General features: G+C 38.7%; 1 protein-coding gene and 1 non-coding gene across 4 annotated transcripts in view; both read right to left on the bottom strand.

The window, feature by feature from the left end:
* Window positions 1-248: 248 nt before the first annotated feature.
* The window catches only part of LOC100773141 (MOB-like protein phocein), a 49006-nt gene continuing 29653 nt past the window's right edge, over window positions 249-19601 (bottom strand). For 2 of the 3 annotated variants that reach the window (XM_027396904.2, XM_027396902.2), the window contains 7 exons: window positions 19279-19341; window positions 11335-11435; window positions 7843-7885; window positions 7194-7280; window positions 5314-5393; window positions 3096-3207; window positions 249-2198 (listed from right to left, as the gene is read on the bottom strand). In XM_027396904.2, the coding sequence (XP_027252705.1) occupies window positions 2067-2198; window positions 3096-3207; window positions 5314-5393; window positions 7194-7280; window positions 7843-7885; window positions 11335-11435; window positions 19279-19341 (618 nt within the window). In that variant the 3' untranslated portion in view covers window positions 249-2066. The remainder of the gene's footprint in view (window positions 2199-3095; window positions 3208-5313; window positions 5394-7193; window positions 7281-7842; window positions 7886-11334; window positions 11436-19278; window positions 19342-19601) is intronic. The other variant, XM_027396903.2, reaches the window with a different exon arrangement.
* On the bottom strand, window positions 18028-18170 carry LOC113833635. Its single transcript, XR_003481744.1, has one exon. It is a non-coding gene; the product is annotated as a small nucleolar RNA SNORA48 (small nucleolar RNA).

The following is a 19601-nucleotide window of genomic DNA, read 5'->3' as shown; positions in this document are numbered from 1 at the left end:
ACCACTCTGGATCCAGCTACATTTTAAAATACTACTCATGTACACGTGCATTTCAAAATAATGCAAACAGTATCAAAGCACAAGCTGTTTCACTGAGATCTTACCCTACTATAACAAATCAACTTCACAGTACAGCAAGAGTTAGTGAGTGTCAGAATGAATATAAAAGCAAGACTACAAACTGATGCTTTTGGAGATTTTTTTTTCTTTTATCATCAATTTCAAAACACACTACAGGGAGGGTGAAATGAGTAGGAGAAAAAAATCCTTTATTTCCTGTTAACACTAAACCATATATTCACAAAGTGTTCCAATTACTCAGTCAGATCTGTAACTCAGCCACTACCTTAAATGTTCACTGAGAAATAGTCAAGTGACAGAAATCCACTGTGAGACTCCAACTAGAGAACAGCAACATTGCTACGTATGATTTATGAACTTAGGTTAGTCCCTCAGATATTTGCCCAAGTTAATTTAAAAATTACTAACCCCAGTGGTTATGGCAACAGTAATATAAACACCTAATTTCAGTTAATGCTCTGTTCATTGTGAACATAAAACTTCTTAAAAGGTAGTTTCGGCTATGGTACAGTGATGTCCTTGACCGCAGGCACAGGGCAGGCTCGGACAGGCATCAACTAACTATGCACACACTCTCGGTACACTGTCATTTCCCACGCTCTTCTATACATACCTGTCTCAATACAAATCATCTCTTCAAATAATTAGAAAAACAAACAAGATAAATGCATTTTTCATCTTCACTTGAAAATAACTCATAAATAAAAAGAAGTTCCTTGTGTTTGTTAAATCAGTACAGATGGATGGCTTCAACTGTCCCAACTATAGACACAGTCCCATCCTATCTTACTGCCTCATTACAGTGTGGCACTGAGACCCAAGCATGTTAGGGGAACTTCACCAAATATGTTCTAAATCTGCACTTAAATTTTTAAGACTGGAGAAATAAAAAAAAAGTATGACCACTCATCAACACCACCGGAACCTGTGAATTACTGTAAATAATCTTATATGTGCATATAATTCAAACAATAAGCTTCTGGGAGGGAGAATAAAATAAATACACTATCTTTTCCATATGTATTTAATGCTGCCTAGAATTAGATAAAAAGATTAATATTACTAACAGGAAGAACCAAACTATATTAAGGACTATTTTCTAAGTAGTTACAACAATTTCCCAAAACAAAGGTAGGCAGGAGCCTATGCAGTACAGACTTCCTGTAGTGTAATGTCACTGCAAGTATGAGGTATGCTCTGTAAGCAATTAATACAAATATAAACAGGGAGAAGCCACCACTAACCATAGCTTGGTAAATAAATTTCTTGACTAATGTAGTTTGGGGAGAGAACTAAGGGAAACAAGAAGGGGCAGGTGTTCATGAGAACATCATGTATGTGCCTTTATCATCATCACCAGGTATTTAATAATCCACTGTCACAAAAAAGATACTGTTTCCAAGTACACTGACCTAGAAGACACTCTATGTAGCAGAGTGAGATTATTTAAGTATTACTACGCCTCATTGCATTTCTCTGAACATATACATAATTGGTTATGCATACAAAAACTATAAACAGACCTTTTAAACACTTTTATCTCTTTTTGGAAAAGTTAAAAGTACAGATGGAATACTACTGAATTTTCTAAAATATCAAAACTTAGGGGGTAAAACTAAAGATTATCATCTCTTTAGTAAATAGCTTGTGTGAAACCCAAGCTCACTCTTATAGATTTGAAAGGATTGTGATCCAATGATTGTTTAGCAGCAATTTTACCAAACTGTAAATTCTTTTATTAACAGGCATTATAAACAGATAATACTAAACTTATTTAAAAACCATGAGTGCCACACCAGTGAATATACAGCTCATGAATAACTTAAAATGTATTTCCCATTTTAAAAGGCAACACATAGCATACAAAAACCTATACTAAACAAATAAGCTATAATATGGATACATGATTGATGTGTCTAAAATGATATATATACAGTACATAATTGTTAATTATGCAATCAGTACACTGTTCGACATGATTCCCTTCATGCTTCACTTTCTCCAGAAACTGAATTCTGAACTTCCTCTTCTAATATTGGTACAATCAGGTTATCCTTCGACATCAAATTATATTTCATCACAAATTTAGTAAACCGATGACATAAAAATGTTTCATTCTGTAGAAAGAAAAAGAAAAAAGTTATTTTACTATCTAAAGTCAAAAGGCTAGAAACAGTACCAACACATATTACTGTCATCCTGACAAGACTATATTAAGAGAATTACTGACATACTGTGCTGTCAGTCAACTTGACACAGGCTAGGGTCATCTTGGAAGAGGGAGCCTCAATTGAGAAAATGGCTCACCAGATTGGCCTACAGGCAGGCCTGTGGGGCATATATTCTTGATTGTCATACACAGTGCCATCCTGGGCAGATGGTCCTGGGATATATAAGAAAGCAGGCTGAACCTTTAATCCCAGTGCTTGGGATACTCAATCAGGGGGATTTTTATGAATTTAAGGCCACCCTGGTCTACATAATGAGCTCTAAGTTAGACAAAGCTATATAGTCTCAAAAAACAAAACAAGCAGGTAATGGCGGTACACACCTTTAATCCTAGCACTTGGAAGCCAGAGGCAGGCAATCTTTGCGAGTTTGAGGTCAGCCTGGCCTACACAGAGTTCCAGGACAGTCAGGGGTACATAGTGAAACCCTGTCTCAGACCAAAATAAATACATACATACATACATACATACATACATACATACATACATACATACATAGCTGGGCAGTGGTGGTACATGCCTATAATCCCAGCACTCAGTAGGCAGAGACAGGGAGGTCTCTCTAAGTTCAAGGTAGATACAGAAAGAAAGCAGGCAGAGCAAACCTTGAAGAACAAGCCAGTAAGCAGTGTTCCTCCATGGCCTCTGCTGCAGTTCCTGCCCTGACTTCCCTCAGTGAAGTATAACCCAAGAGTTGTAAGCAGAACTAAATCTTTTCCTATTCAAGTTGCTTTTGGTCATGGTCTTTACCACAGCAATGTAAAACAAGCTAAGACATATACTTACTTCATATTCATCAAATATCTGCCGGTGATGAAAATAGGCATGTGAAAATATTCTATAAATCCTACGGCACACTGATCCTAGTTTTGCTACAGATGATTCTTTTATGCTAACCCTAAAAAGAGAAGAAAAACCAGATATTCACAGGCTGAATAAAATATCAGAAATGCATAGGTCAATCTTCTCAATTCCCAAGTATGGAAACCAACACTCAAGAGAAAAGAGTGTCTAGACCAAGATTAGAGTGCTGTAAGAGCAAAGAGTAGTTTGCTTTTTGGTCCTGGACCAGTGCCCTCTCTATTCAGCCACAGAACCTTAGTGAAAAGCAGTACTATACTTCTGAAACTTTGTTAAAAGAGAATGACTTAAAATGAATCCTTGACATCTCAAAACTTACTAAAACAAAGTTAAAAATACCAAAGACTTCAAAAATATTTTACACTATTAGTATTTTGTCTAATGTAGGCAATTGAAACTACTTACTAAAAGGTCCTTTAGAACCTGTTTTTGTTTCTTTTATATTTTTGAAAATCAAAATATGGATATTTCTAATTCTCTTTTAGAATACAAGATATGGAGAGAAAAAAATCAGAAATTTTCTGTGTTTTTTAACTCTTAAGTATTTTAGGTGAGGTTTGTGCAATTAATCATTTTAGAGGGGGAAAAAACCTCTAACTCCATCTACTTTGTAACAAATACCCAATTCCTTAATAGAATAAAAAGACCAATCATGAGCCAGGTATGGTGCAGCAGGCACTGTAATCCCAGTACTTACAAGCACTGGCAGGACGATCACCCCAAATTCAAGAGGAGCTTAGGCTGGATGTTGAGTTCAAGGCTAACATGGGCTACGCAGACCCTGTCTCAAAATACCAGTCATGCTGGATGTGCTTATACATGTCTGTAGTCCCAGCACTGGGGAGAAAGAGGTAGGTGGATCTGTGAGTTCCAGGTCATGCTGATCTATAGAGTGAGTTGGAGGCCACCCAAGGCTATATAGTGGGACTCAAGTCTCAAAAACATATATAATTTCTTAAGAATTTATAAACCATGGAAGAAAAACAAATCTATTTTCAATTTTAAAAAGGAAGGGAGGGAGGGAGGGAGAACTCATAAACCTCACCAGTTATACAATACATGCAGTTTCCCCCAGCTCTTAGAAAAACCTACAAACAAGACATGAAATGATGCCTGTCGGAGTCACTTTCTAAATAACTGTTCATACTGCCAAATCTGTTTTTGTAGGAGTCAAGAGTAACTACAGAGACTCATAGTAGGTCAAAATACTGAGAATAAATGACTACTACTGTGTGCTCAGCCACAAATGGGACATCTGAACCACCCCCTTCAAAGCTCAGGGAAACTGAGGAAGGAGAATTAATAATGTAAGAGTTAGAGATGGAGGAGAAGTGTAGGACGCTAGCTTCCAGGTGTGAAATAGGTGAAGCCCTCTTGACCTCACAACGCTGTAATTACCTGTGGACACGTCAACCTGTCATGGACTAGGGAAGGCCCACTTCTCCCTGAGAATTTATACATTCTGTTAACTGTTGATGGGGGAGGAAAACACACTGCGGCAAAGTGCAAATGCTCTTGTAAACAAACTCATCCATGTACCTAATGAAGGTCATTGGGGGGACACACATGGGGTGAGGAAGGGGCAACAGAGAGAGGGAGGAAGAGAGAGAGGGAAAGAGGGGAGAGGAAAGAGGGAGAGAAAGCAAATAGAGGGGGGATAGTGGGAAAAGGGATGAGTGAGGTAAGAGAGGAGTACAGAGTGAACAGTATCAAAATACATTATGTACATAATAAAATGCATGCTATACATGTATATCATATATGTATATTATATACAATTAAATGTATGTTAGCATTTTGCTTAAAATCACTACAGGAGAAAATAAGCAAAAACAAGCAGTCTCCCTTACGAAAGTCTGCTCTTTATTTCATTAGAGGAGGCTGAGCCTAGCGGGTGGTGAGGAGAGGCCTGGAGAAGGAACAACACACAGCAGTGGGAAGTAGTACTGACTAAACTGGTTTCTGAGCTTAGGGAAACAAGTTCTGATGTTTAACCACAACCTTAATTTCAAATCTGAACAAGTTAACTATATACTTATTTAAAAAAATTATAACCAAATTATAAAATTTTAACTACTTTCAAATATCAAATCTTTTAAATGAAACCCAAATAGCTCAATACCATGTTTAAAGTTTTGTTTACCTGCTGGGAAAATATTTATTGCTATTCAGAAGACATGCAGCACCATCAAGTGTGTGTCTTGTATAGTCTATAGCAGGACACTAGAAAAGAGAAAAATTTTCAATGCATTAAAAAACGGGTATATATTTGCTAGTTTTTCTTAGCATAGTAATCAAATACCTGACAAAAGCAACATAAAGGAGGAAGGAGAAGTTTCTTCTAGCTCACAATTCAGAAGTTTTAGTGCGCTGTAGTGGAAGATCCTGGCAGGGAAGGATCACCAACTCAGGGCAGCCAGGAAGCACAGAAAAGGCAGGAAGGGGCAGGTGAGAAAACACCCTTCAGGGATGAGTTTCCAGTGTTCCGCTTCTTCTAACCAAATTAGCTTCCAGGTCCCACCATCTCTCTTCAGGATATTAAACCATTTACTGGGCCAGGGCTGTCATGACTTAGGTGTCTGTAAATGCCCTCTAATATCCCCACACAGACTCTATTCATCCCCTAACTCTCTTCTCAATCCAATCAAGACCACAGCTAATACTAACCATCTTAGGGATCATACTCTAAAAATATAACCATATTCTAAGAAATCTTAAGTCCCAGCCAGAAATGGTGGAACACACCTTTAATTCCAGCAAGTCTACAAATGCCAACCTGGCCTACAAAGCTAGTTCCAGGACAGCCAGGGATGTTACACAGAGAAACCCTGTCCTAAAAAATGGGAAGAAAAAAGAAAGGAAAAAAAGCCCCTTCTGATTTTAGAATGACTATGAAATATATAACATCAATTTTAAAAAGTTAGCTGGGCATGGTGGCTCATGACTTTAATCCCAGCATTCAGGAGGCAGAGGCAGTTAGATCTCTATGAGTTTGAGACCAGCCTGGTCTGTAGAGTAAGTTCCAGGACAGCCAAGGCTTCACAAAAAAAAAAACCTGTATCAATAAATAAATAAATAATAAATTTTTAAAAGCTTGATTATTACTATGAATTATAGTACCAGGCTTCTAGAAGATAAATTAACTACTTTCATTCCCAACACTGAACCCAAAGAAGACAACTTTAGGAACAGGAAGAACACTAGATCATCTACTCTAGCACTCAGTAGAACTTGAGAAACAGAAGCTTTGAATGACCAGTAACTTACACAGGTTATAGTTATCATACAGAGGGAGGCAGAGAGGGTAAAAAAGAGGATCTCTAGTGCTTGCTGGCTGCCAGCCTAGTTCCAGGTTCTACAAACCATGCCTCATGGGAGTAAGGTAAGGCTATATCCTCCTCTGGTCTCCACAACACATGTACACACCTGCACATACAAGTGCATACAAAAGCATTACACTCACACATATGAAACAAGTTCAGGGACTGGAGAGATGGCTCAGAGGTTAAAAGCACTGACTGCTCTTCCAGAGGTCCTGAGTGCAATTCCCAGCAACCACATGGTGGCTCACAACCATGAGATCTGGTGCTCTCTTCTGGTGTGCAGATATACATGGAAGCAGAATGTTGTATACATAATAAAAAAATCTTAAAAAAAAAAACCAAGTTCAGCAGTGTTACATACACTTCTAACATACAACTATGTCCACTATATTCCACAATGTTTCTGTTCAAATATGGATATGAAATATCCTCCAAAGGTTCATCTGTTGAAAGGTTGGTTCACACATGGTCTCTCAGGGAGTGGTAGAAACTTTGGGAGGTGGGGCCTAGATGGAGGAAGTAGGTCATGGGGCAGTGTCCTTGAAGGGAACATTGGCACCCTGGCCTCTTGCTCTCTGTTCTCAGATGCTACATAAACAGACTTGCTTCACCAAATGTTCCCTACTGGTATGTCTGGCCTCACCTCAGGCCCACAGTGATGGTGTCAAGTGACCAGGTACTGAAACCTCCCAATCCTCACCTCTTTTGGAGTTTTATGAGCTGCACAAAGAAAAATCCATTGTTCAGTTGCTGTCATTTGAGTACACGTATCTGGATGGCATTCGCTCTGTTAAAAATAATTATGTTTTTTAGTATGTAGAATGATAATGAAAAGACTTGTCATTTGGGTTACTATATTTCTAAAAAAAGGTAAAAAGAAAATAATAGAGCCAGGTGTTGATGGCATATGCTTTTAATCCCAGCACTCGGGAGGCAGAGGCAGGCAGATATGTGAATTCGAGGCCAGCCTAGTCTATCAGAGCGAGTTCCAGGATAGTCTCCAAAACAATACAGAGAAACCCTGTCTTGAACGCCCCCCCCCCCAAAAAAAAGAAAATAATTAGTAACTTTGGGTAAATCTAAGCATATTAAACTACTTTTAAAAATCAGAACTTTGGGGGCTGAAGAGATGGCTCAGTGGTTAAGAGCACTGACTACTCTTCTAGAGGACCAGGTTCAATTCCCAGCATCCACATGGCAGCTCACAACTATCGTAACTCCTGTTCCAGGGGATCCAATACCCTCATAAAGACATTCATGCAGGCAAAACACCAATATACATAAAATAAAAAATTTTTAAAAAATATAAATCAGAACTTTGAACTATAGTTGTAACAACAAAACATTACCTGAAGTTTGACAGCAAGTCCATTTAGTTCAAGACAGAATTGCCTAAAAATGCAAAAGTCACATTTATTATCCAGGCTTTGTTTATTTATTTTCTTGTATTATTTCGTAAGGATGCCAAGCTGGTTACTCTCCTATACACTAGGAACTCATTTAATTTTTTTGGAAAGCGGCTTAGAAATTTCACCAAGACTCTAGGAAAGCATGTACTTTTTGAATAATTAGTCCTCTGAGAATCAATCTACTGTAATTCAATTGTCAGAACTATATACAATTCTGTTACAAAGATGCTCGCATTAACCATGTATACATATGAGAAAACTTCTGATTATGATTGATAACTACAGTTACTATGATTGATTTTTATATGCAGTTACACGCAAAAAAAAATACTAATCTTTTTGCAGAATAAAATTTCTTTTTATTTTCCCTTTATTTTTGTTTTTTGAGACAGGGTTTCCCTGTGTTGCCCTGGCTGTCCTGGAACTTGTTTTGTAGACCGGGCTGGCCTCAAACTCAGATTGGCCTGCCTCTGCTGAGCACTAGAATTAAAGGCATGAGCCACCATCATCTGGCTGAGACTAGAACTTTTAAATTTAGTCAGACATAATGGTCCACACCTTTAATCTCAGCACTCAGAAGGCAGAGGCAGGCCAATTTCTGAGTTTGAGACCACCTGGTCTCTATAGTGAGTTCCAGGACAGCCGGAGCTACACAGAAAAGCCCTGTCTCAAAAAAACAAAAGCGATTTATTTATTATTAAAGATTTATTTATTGCCAGGCAGTGGTGGCACACAACTTTAATCCCAGCACTTGGGAGGCAGAGGCAGGCGGATCTCTGTAACTTTGTCCAAGACCACTGTGAGCAAAGCACCTGCTATGCATGTATGAAGACCCAAGTTGCAAACTCCAAAACCGATATAAATAAATGCATGGTGGCCCATGTGGAGAAAGGGGATCCCCTGAGCAAGGTTCAGTTGAGACTCTGTCTCAACAAATAAGGCGGAGAGAAATCAAGGAAGGTTTTGAAGATGAAACAGGTACCAAAACAGAAGTAAAAAGAAAAAGGACATATATGAAACTAATTAACTAAAAACATCATTTATTTAAGACTACTTTTATTTATTGCTTTGTTGCTGAGACAGGTTTCCCACTATGTAGTCCCAGCTGGCCTGGAACTCCATATACGTATAGAGCAGATCTGGCTTGCCATCACACTCAGCCTATTTAAGTATATTTTAATGGAAGAAAACAAAAGGGAAAGGATAAATTTTCCTATGCTTCCTTTCCAAATGTTGGGTAACCTTAGACTATAAAGTAACACTATTGACAGAGGATATATCATACTAAATGGTACTATTGCTGAATCACCTGTTACCTCCATTAATTTTATGCAGTTCTGAGTGATTGTTCACTAAGCAGTAATAAAGGTTGACAATGAAAGGTGGATCTCTATGAGTTCAATGTCAGCCTGGTCTACAAAGTGAATTTCAGGACAGCTAGGGCTGTTACACAGAGAAACCCTATCTCAAAAAACAAAAACAAAACAAAACAAAACAAAAAAGTATCTACAAATAAAAGTGAGGTGTATTAAGAAAAAAAAAGTTGGCAATGATAAGCATTGGCTTCCCTATCCAACTAATTCATTTGACAGTATAATCAGGCAACTTCAAAATAACCTACTACTACAGAGCTACATGTTGTGGAACATTGTTTTAACTGGGCAAAGATGTGTTACATTTGTTTATGCTGTGGAATACTTATGTGAAAGTGTATTATATTTATTTGTACTGCCTCTGTTAATGATGTAAAGATGTGTTATATTTGTTCAGCATTTGTTAATTATGTAAAAATGTGTTACATCTGTTTTACTTTGCCTAATACTTTGGTCTAATAAAAACCTGAATGGCCAATAGCTAGGCAGGAAACGGACAGGTGGTGCTGGTGAGCAGAGATAAGGAAGAGAAATCCATGGGAGAAAGATGCCCAGGGCTGGCTGGCCAGCCAGGCAGCCACCAGCCAGCTAGATGGAATAGGACATACCGACGGAAAGAAAGGTAAAAAGCTCCAAAGCAAAACGTAGATGAAGAGAAACAGGCTAAGTTGAAGAGCTAGCAAGAAACAAGCCTAAGATAAGGCCGAGCATTCAAAACTAATATCAAGTTTCTGTGTCATGATTTGGGAGCTGGTTTGTGGCCTAAAAGAAAAAGCCTGGGCCGGGCAGTGGTGGCACACGCCTTTAATCCCAGCACTCAGGAGACAAAGGTAGGCAGATATCTGTAAGTTCGAGGCCAGTCTGGTCTACAGAGCGAGTGCCAGGACAACCTCCAAAACAATACACAGAAACCCTGTCTCAAAAAAACAAAATCAGGCCTGTAGAGGTGGCTCAGTGGTTAAGAGCACTGACTGCTCTTCCAGAGGTCCTGAGTTCAATTCCCAGCATTATGGATGGCTCACAACCATCCATAATGAGATCTGGTGCCCTCTTCTGGCCTTCAGGGATGCATGAGGAATGACATATACATAATAAATAAATCTTAAAAAAAAAAAATAAAGTGTTAAAATAAAAAAATAAAATAAAAACCAGCCGGGCGTTGGTGGCGCAAGCCTTTAATCCCAGCACACGGGAGACAGAAGCAAGAGGATCTGAGTTCGAGACCAGCCTGGTCCACAAGAGCTAGTTCCAGGTCAGCCTCCAAAAGCCACAGAGAAACCCTGTCTTGAAAAACCCAAACAAACAACAACAAAACACACACACACACACACACACACACACACACACACACACACACACACACACACACACACACACACACACACACAAGAAAAAGCCTGTTACAGCTACATGGTGAAAAGAGCTAAAATCCACACATCCTGCCATGGGATTACAGCCTTTCTAAGGGGCACCTTTTCTTAAACACAAAGATTCAGTGAGATCTCAATCAAGGTATGACTAAGAAGGAATGAACAATTTCTTATCATCAATTGCATGCTATCACTCTAGTGCTCAGGAGGCTGAGGCAGGAGGATTGACAGCTTGAGATCAATGCTAGCTGTGATAACACTTGTCTTCAATCCCAGCATTTAGGAGGTGAAGACAGGTGTATAGGGAATTCAAGGTCTGAGCTACCACATGAGATTTTTCCTCAAAATAACCAGAAGACACAAAAGCTGTGAAACGGGGCAGGAGAGATGGCTCAGGTTAAGAGCACCGGCTGCTCTTCCAGAGGTCCTGAGTTCAATTCCCAGCAACCACATGGTGGCTCACAACCATCCATTATGAGATCTGGTGCCCTCTTCTGGTGTGCAGATTTACATGGAAGCAGAATGTTGTATACATAATAAATAAAATCTTAAAAAAAAAAAAAAGCTGTAAAATTTGGCATTCTGATTTACCCAAATTTAATTTGATTCATAATTATCATTAGGAAGTACTTATTAGTATATTCTTACTACAACTGTTAGTACTGTTCTGAAATTTCATAAAGACCTACCTTAAATGTTCATACTTCCATACACCTTCATCTTGACCTTCAGGTGGTTCAAGAATTTTGTCAATATTGGAGCAGTCTGCCCTTATATTCTGCTGGATATACTATAAAGAAAGAAGTCTGTGGTTAATTAAATTTTACTGGATGCTAAATATGTTTAATAGTTCTGTTTTCTTTGAGACTATGAAGATCTAGTTGTCCTAGCCTCCAACTCACAGAGATCAATCTGCCTCTGCCTTCTGAGTGCTGGAATTAAAGGAATGCACCAGCAAGGCTAACTCAAACATCAATTCTTGGCCTTCTTAATGATGAAATCATAGGCACACTGGACTTGAATTCCTATTTGAGTCTCTTGTATTGTAGGGATTGGCGGGGATGGAATGGGTTCTCACTGTTGCCTGACTAGTCTGGCAATCACGTCATCTTTCTACCTCAGCCACCCAAAAGACTCTAGTATAGGCACAAGATGACTGGAATTTTCTCAGAATTTTTTTCCACCTTATCATAATGATCTTATGTTTTGAGGTTCTCTGATAAATACAACTAATCCTGGATCATCTCAAATTCCACATAACAATTCTTTCCAAGTCGCTACCTCCACCAACATAACACTTAATGCATTTCTTAAATTATTTTTCATTCTTTGATATTATAATAAAAGTATATCATTTACCCATTTTCACCCTCCAAACCCTCCCATATTCCCTTCCTTCAATTTCATGGCCTCCTTTTTCATTAATTGCTATATACACATATGTATATCCAAATATATTCCTAAATACATACATACAATCTGTTCAGTCTGTTAACAGCTCATTTTTATTGTACTTCACATTATTACACTTTTCAGTCCTGTGGGTTTATTGTTATTGCTGCTGCTATTCTAACAAGTGAATGTGGCTGGCCTGCACAGTGTATTGGCATCCCTTCTCTAATAGTATTTACATACTTTACATCCCATCTCTTCATCCTGTTTTCATAGGCTCATATTTCAAACTTTTTCGTTATTATATCTGTTGTACTGACCTGTTATTAATGATGTTATTTTAATTGTTTGGGGAGGCATAATGAATTATGCTCATATAAGATGGTAACTAAAATTCACAAATGTTTTATGCTCTGAATTATCTCACTGACCAGCCATTCCCACATTTCTCCCTCTCCTCAAGTCCCTAAAGCACAACATTAAAAATGGGACAATTAATAATAGTCTCTAACTACTCAAGTAAATTCAAGAGAAGTCAACTGTCCATCATTTTTAAATCAAAAGCTAGAAATTACTAAGCTTAGTGAGGAAACCCTTTCAGAAAGCTGAGACAGACTAGAAAGTGGCTCCTGTGCTAGCTGGAGCCACACTGTGAATGGAAAGGAAAAGTTCTTGAAGGCACTAAAATGCTACCCTAGTGACTAAATCCATGATAAAGGCCAAATGAGCTGGCATGCAGTTCAGTGGTAGAAAGCTTACATGTGTAAGGCCACTCTTTAGAGTACATAGACCACAGCCTGTAGCCATTCTAATAAATCTCTTTTAAAATAAATATATGTTCATTCTATCAGCCTGTTCTTTGGAAAACCTTGAATAATACAGTGAGTGATGGGGAAGGGCCCAGCCCATGTGGGTGGTGCCATCCCTGAACAGGTGGTCCAGGTTTTACAAGAAAGCAGACTGAGCATAATACAAGGAACAAGCCTTAAGTAAGTAGCTCCCTCCGTGGCCTCCACATCAGCTTCTGCCTCCAGGCTCCTGCCCTTACTGAGTTCCTGTCCTGCCTGCCTTCTTTGGTGATGGACTACAGATAGGGAAGCATAAACCAAATAAACCCTTTCCTCCCCAACTTGTTTTTGAACATGTTGTTTCATCACAGCAATGTTAACTGTAATTAGGATAGTGCCTGAGGCTGAAGAGGGCATCAGGTTCCCTGAAACTGGAGTTGCAGGTGGCTGAGCCACCTAATGTGGGTTCAAGAACAGCAACTCTTAATTAACCTCTGACCCATCTCTCCAACCCCAGGATTTAACACTCATTAAACATGCTACCAAAACTCAGATTATTCTTGGTAAGCTACAAAGTTTATTAGACTAATGCTGTGTAATTAATAAGAAAGTTATCTGCAATCAATAAAAGCACTACTATTTTTAGTTTCAAGACAACTAAACAGTCATCACAGCCAGGCACGATGGTGCCCACCTGTGATCCTAGTGCCTGGGAGGTAGAGACAGGAAGATCAGAAGCTCAAGACCCTCCTCAGCTGTGTGTCAAGTGTGAGGACAGCCAGAGCTACAGTCAGACCCTTGTCTCAAAAACAAAGGAAAAAAAAAAAAAAAACAGGACCTGAAGATGTGACTGGGTTGCTACAACATCAGGATAAAAGAGATGGGTTTTGCTTCTTATGAATGAGTAAAAAAACTGTTTTTGGGGAATCTTTAAATTTTTTTCCATTCCCTAATGTACCATGGGTATGTGGAGGTCAGAGGACAATTTGTGGGACTCAGTTTCTCCTTTCACCATCACCAGGCAGGTTCGATAACAAGTGCCTTTACCCAGTGAGCCATCTCATCCGCCCTATTAGTCTTTTTTTGAGACAGAATTTCCTTCTGCTTCCACCTGGTGGGATGCTGAATACCCTGAGGTCAGAAGACAGTATCCAAACCCCTGGAACTGGACTTTCAGACTGCTGTGACATGTGGGTGCTGGAAACTGAACCCAGGTCCTCTTGAAGAACAGCAAAGTGCTCTTAACCACTGAGCCATCTCTCCAGCCCCAAGAGTTTGGAGGGTTTTAAAGATTATTTTCATGTGTATGCGACTAATTTGTGTGAACCATATGCATGCAGGGGCTCTTGGAGCCAGAATACCCTAAAATTCAGAATACCCTAGAAGTCCGATTCCCTAGAACTTAATTACAGGTGATTGTGAGCTGACACATAGGTGCTGGGAACTTAACCTGGGTTCCCCTACAAGAGCAGTAAGTGGTCTTAATTACTGAGCCATCTTTCCAGTCTCTATTAAGAGCTCTTTAAATGATGTAGTCGGGGTGGGGAGATGGCTCAGAGGTTAAGAGCACTGGTTACTCTTTCAAAGGACCCAGGTTCAGTCCCCAGCACCCTCATGGTAGCTCACAACTGTCTGTAACTCCAGTTTCAGGGGAGCCACCACTCTCACATATATACATGCAGGCAAAACATCAATACATATTTTTTTAAAAAAAAAAAAAGATGCAGCAGGAAAAGGGGTAAGAATGAGTAGGTCATTTAGGAAGTATTTAGGTAATTTTATTCAGGTAGTAATTGGTATTTTTTTTTTAGGTAGTAATTTAGGTTAAGAATGAGTACGTTATTTAGGTAGTATTTAGGTAATAATTTAGGGTATACAAATGACAAATTTAGTAGGAAATCAAGTGGAGTTTTGGTTTCTTTTAAAGGCAGAACATCTTTCTTTCTGTTATATTTAACCCTTGAAGTATAACTATAATGACCTAAAACTATATTTTATGTGAGACTTTTTCTAAAGCAGTTTTTAGAAGTGATTTGAAGCCATCAAGTACATAATGTAACTCCATACAAAATTATTTCATTGTTTCCAACTTGGGAGAAGATGGAATAAACATGTACCAATCTCCCTCTCCCATTGAATGAAAGCATAACCTGGAAAGAATGTGCGTGGCTCTGCTATCTGAGGTCCCTGAAACAGAACCAGCAGAAGGAACAGAGCACCACTGAACTGCAGTGAGCTTGCTGACTGCTCTCTCCAGTTTCCCCTTCCCAAAAACCCCAAAGTGAATATTATGATACTAAAATCTAAGACAACAGTTCCCAACCTTTCACAGGGGTCACTTGTGACCATCAGAAAAGACAAACATTTACATTACAATTCATAACAGTAGCAAAATTACAGTTACAAAGTTTTATGGTTGGGGGTTAGCACAACATGAGGAACGATATTAAAGGGCCACAACATTAGGAAGGTTGAGAATCACTAATCCAAGAGAATATTTCCAGTTCTAGCTCAGGAGTGAAAAAAGCACTCCCTTAGAAGTGGGGATAAGTTCTCTTCTGGTTTGAATAGGAATAGTGTCCCCAAGAAACTGAGTGGTTTAGTGATCACAGTTGTTATCTAACACTATCACTGAGGCACAAAGCAATAAAGCCATCTAATCTCAGACTAAAACCTCCAGAACCCCCATGTGGTGGTGGTACACACCTTTGATCCCAGCAATGGGGATCCCAGCACACAGGAGGCAGGGGCAGGTGGATCTCTGTCAGTTTGAGGCCAGTTTGGTCTACAGATCAAGCTTTAGGACAGTCAGGACTGCTGCAGAGAAACCTTGTCTGTAGAAAAAAAATGAAGTAAGACCTCCAGAACCATGACCTGAGACAGGTTTTCTTGAGACAGGTTGTCTACATTTTAGACTCTAAAATATTTCATTGAAGTGATGATGGCTAATAGAAAAACTAAACGAAAAGACACATGATGTATAGAATTCAATTAGCCACTTCTCTCTCATCAAAAACTATAGAAGAGGACCAGAAAAATGGCTCATCCACCTGACAAACCTGAGTTTGATTTCTAGGATCCACAAGTTGGAAAGAAACAATCCTCTTCAAGCTGTCCTCTGACAGCCACATGTGTGTATACCCACATATCTCCCCCAATAAATGGGCTTAAAAATGAAAGGAGTACTAAGAGAACTGTCAACCCACAACTCCAAATGCCCTGAACAAATGAAGATAAAGATATTTTCAAATGAAAGAAAATGGAAGGCTGAGGCCACAGTATTTGCTGGTGTTTGCAAGGTTCTGGACTCCCCGCACCAAAAGGAAAACAAGCAACCAAGCAAAAGAAAACTTAAGAGAAACCCTAGACAGCAAACTATGCTAAAGCAAAATGCTAAAAAGTTCTTCAGAGAGATAAAAATAGAAGGAATTTTTGAAACATTAGAAGTAACAGAAATACAAGGCAGAGTGGTGAAAACCTTTAATCCAAAACTTTGAAGGCAGAGTGGCCTGGTCTACATAGACCAGCAAGGGCTAAACAGTGAGACTGTGTCTCAATAGGACAAAAGTAACACTGAAGTTGGGTATGGTGCCTCATGTCCCTAATCCCAGCATTTGGGAAGTCAAAATAAGAGTGCCACATGTCAAGGTCAGACTAGGCTATAGAATGAAACTGTCTCAAGCCAAAATAAAACAAACATTGTATCAATGAAATGGCTCATCAAGTAAAGGTGCTTACTTCACAAATCTATACCCGAGTTCAATCCCTGAAACCAAAACAAGGCAGAAGGGGAGAATCAAATATTCTCCATACATGTACCATGTATGGAGACCTCCATACATGTACCTTGGCCTACATGTATCTTCATAAACACAGATAAACACACACAGTAAAATTACAATGTTTTTAAAAAGTGGGCTGGGGAGGCAGGCGGATCTCTGTGAGTTTGAGGCCAGTCTGGTCTACAGAGCAAGGGCTAGGATAGGCTCCAAAGCTACACAGAGAAACTCTGTCTCCAAAAACAAAACAAAACAAAAGTGGGCTGGAGATATATAGTACAATGGTAGAGAAATTGCCTACTACCTATGAGGTCTTAAATTCAATCTTCAGTGCTTCCAAAAGAAAATATTACTGTCTTGATTGGGTTTCAATGTATGTCTATAGTTATATAAGGCAACAAGGAATAAATAAAACTAGTGAGGGAAAGGAATCCATGTAAGGGTAAAGAGGCTTTCAACTGTAATAATAAAATACTTTCCTACTTAAGTAGACTATGACTTTAGTATTCTCTGCAATCACCAAAAAAATCAGAGACACAGTCAAAATTATAATTAAAACATAATGCTAAAATGTTCAAATAACCCTTCGAAGGGAAGAAAGGATTAACTAGAATAAAAAGATAAACACAACATGCATTTATGAAGTCCTGCCCAAGTTACAAACCTAGGACCACATGAACCAGATATATTGTTGCATACTTCTAATGCCAGTACTAGGAAAGTGGAGGACAGGTCATCCTTGGCTGTATTTCAAGTTTGAGATCACCCTGGCAAATGTGAGAGCCTATCTCAAAAAGGGGCCTCTAGTCTCCAACTCCAGCCCCATTGGAGAGTAGGTTCAGTGGCTAAGAGCACTTGCTACTCTTGCAAGGGAATGGGTTCAGTTCCCAGTATCCACATGGTGGCTGACAAGTGCCTGTAACCCCATTTCCAGGAGATCCAATGTCCTCTTTTGACCTCTGCAGGCTTTACACCATGCACCTAGTGTGATCATACACCCTCAGGCACACAAAAATACATACACACAAATAAACTGCAATTTTTTTAAAAAAAGAGAACAAACTGAAAACAAGTAATAAAAGCTAACCTAAGTCTATACATATCTGCAAATAATTATATTAATCTTAACAGAACATAATATAGAAATAGAGATGAATAAAATGAAAAAATATGACCCAGTTCTATGTTGACTATAGGAAATTTACTTCAAATATAAGGAGGTTAGCTGTAAGTCTGGGAATAGCTCAGTGGTGGAGTGCTTCCTTAACATGTGTGAGGTTCTGGGTTTCATCCCCAGCACAGTGACCTCCCCTAACCCCTAAAAAATAGTACAATAAAAATGTTACTTAACCCACACCTAATCATGCCTATTTCATGCCAATTTCTTTGGGTTTTGTTGGTTTTTTTTGTTTTGTTTTGTTTTTAATGTGCCCTAGGCATGAAACAGCTTTGGCCACCAAGCCAGGCATCAAGCTAGGATAAACAAAGGGCTACTATCTGCTCTGCCCCTGACTGATACAGAACACCACCACCACCAATGTGTCTCTTTGCCCACAGTCAGGGGGTGGGTGGGTTTTGTTGTTGTTTTGGTTTTTGTTGTTGGTTTTGTGACTTTACAGACATACTTTTCTTTTTGAATATCACCTTCTTTCTTTTTACTGCAGTGCTGGGGAGTCAAACCTAGCTCCTCAGGCATACTATCCAAGTGCTCTACCACTGAGCCACACCTCTTGCCCCTGTATATTCCAATTTCTGCAATCCTTTTATTCATTTTATTAGTTGAGAACTTCATACAGTATGTTTTCATTTTATCCACCCCAACTCTTCCCCTAAAAGGTTCCCAGGCACGCCCTACTCCTTATACCCTCAACTTCATGGCCTCTTTTTACAATTTGTGTGTCCATATACTTCTGGGTATGGGACCATTCACTGGATCATTGCTGAACTACTAGGAACCATATCCTTAAGGAAAACTAACTTTTCTTCCCCAGAAGCCATCAATTATCAATAACACTTAAACTAGGGGTAGGATGCTCATGAACCCTTTCCTACTCCATGTTAGAGTACTGACAGGCAACCACAACACAATTAATCCCTTAATTAGATCTTTAACAATTAGCCATGAATATTATTTTTCCACCAAACTCCTAATTCCATTCAATATGAAAGAACCACCATTTTTTCCACTGGGGTGGGGAGGGAGAAGGATTAAACCTAACACAGTATACTAAGTGACTCTCAACACACTGCCTAAGCATCTCCTAGTATGCTATCACAAAAGGTATTGATGGAAGCCCCTCCTTGGGAATCAATGCTATAGTGAGCTATGTGATAGCAGTCATGAGCTAAAGGAAAGCATCTCAGTTTTCACACTTACTGGAGGGTGTGAGTTATGAACTAAAATCATTAAAAAAATATGTCTCAAAAGCCTGTTATCAAAGGTTTGGTCACCAAATTAGCATTTTATTTCTTTTTAGTTATTCTAATTTGTCACTCAATTAATGTTAATTTTAATTTATTAAACATTCAAATTTCTTGACAAACTAAAATAAATGAGCATTCCATTAACCCAGTGGGATCTGCTTTGCGCCACACACACACAAATTGGGAATGTTCAACCATATTAAAGATATAAAACATTTGTTATGAGGGTTATAAAAGAAAACTTTATTACCTGCTGAACAGCAAGTGTACTGTCCATTTCATCAAATGATTCATCAGGCCAATTATAGAAATCCTATAAAAGTAAACTCATGGTTAAAGCACATACAAAGTTACAAGGAGGATACAGTAATGGTACTACTACTATAAACATCAATTCTTAATAAAGAACCGAAGCTCACACCAAAGTAGAAGAAAAAACTTTACAATGTGATTACCAGCAAAATAAAATAATCTTAGCCAGTATTCTTAAATGGACACCAAAACTGTACTGTATTTAACTGAACTACACAATATATATATATATATATATATATATATATATATATATATTTG

This window comes from Cricetulus griseus, chromosome 2, assembly GCF_003668045.3.
Source record: "Cricetulus griseus strain 17A/GY chromosome 2, alternate assembly CriGri-PICRH-1.0, whole genome shotgun sequence".
In the NCBI taxonomy this organism is placed as follows: Eukaryota; Metazoa; Chordata; class Mammalia; order Rodentia; family Cricetidae; genus Cricetulus; species Cricetulus griseus.
This window is presented reverse-complemented; position numbering and strand designations above follow the sequence as displayed.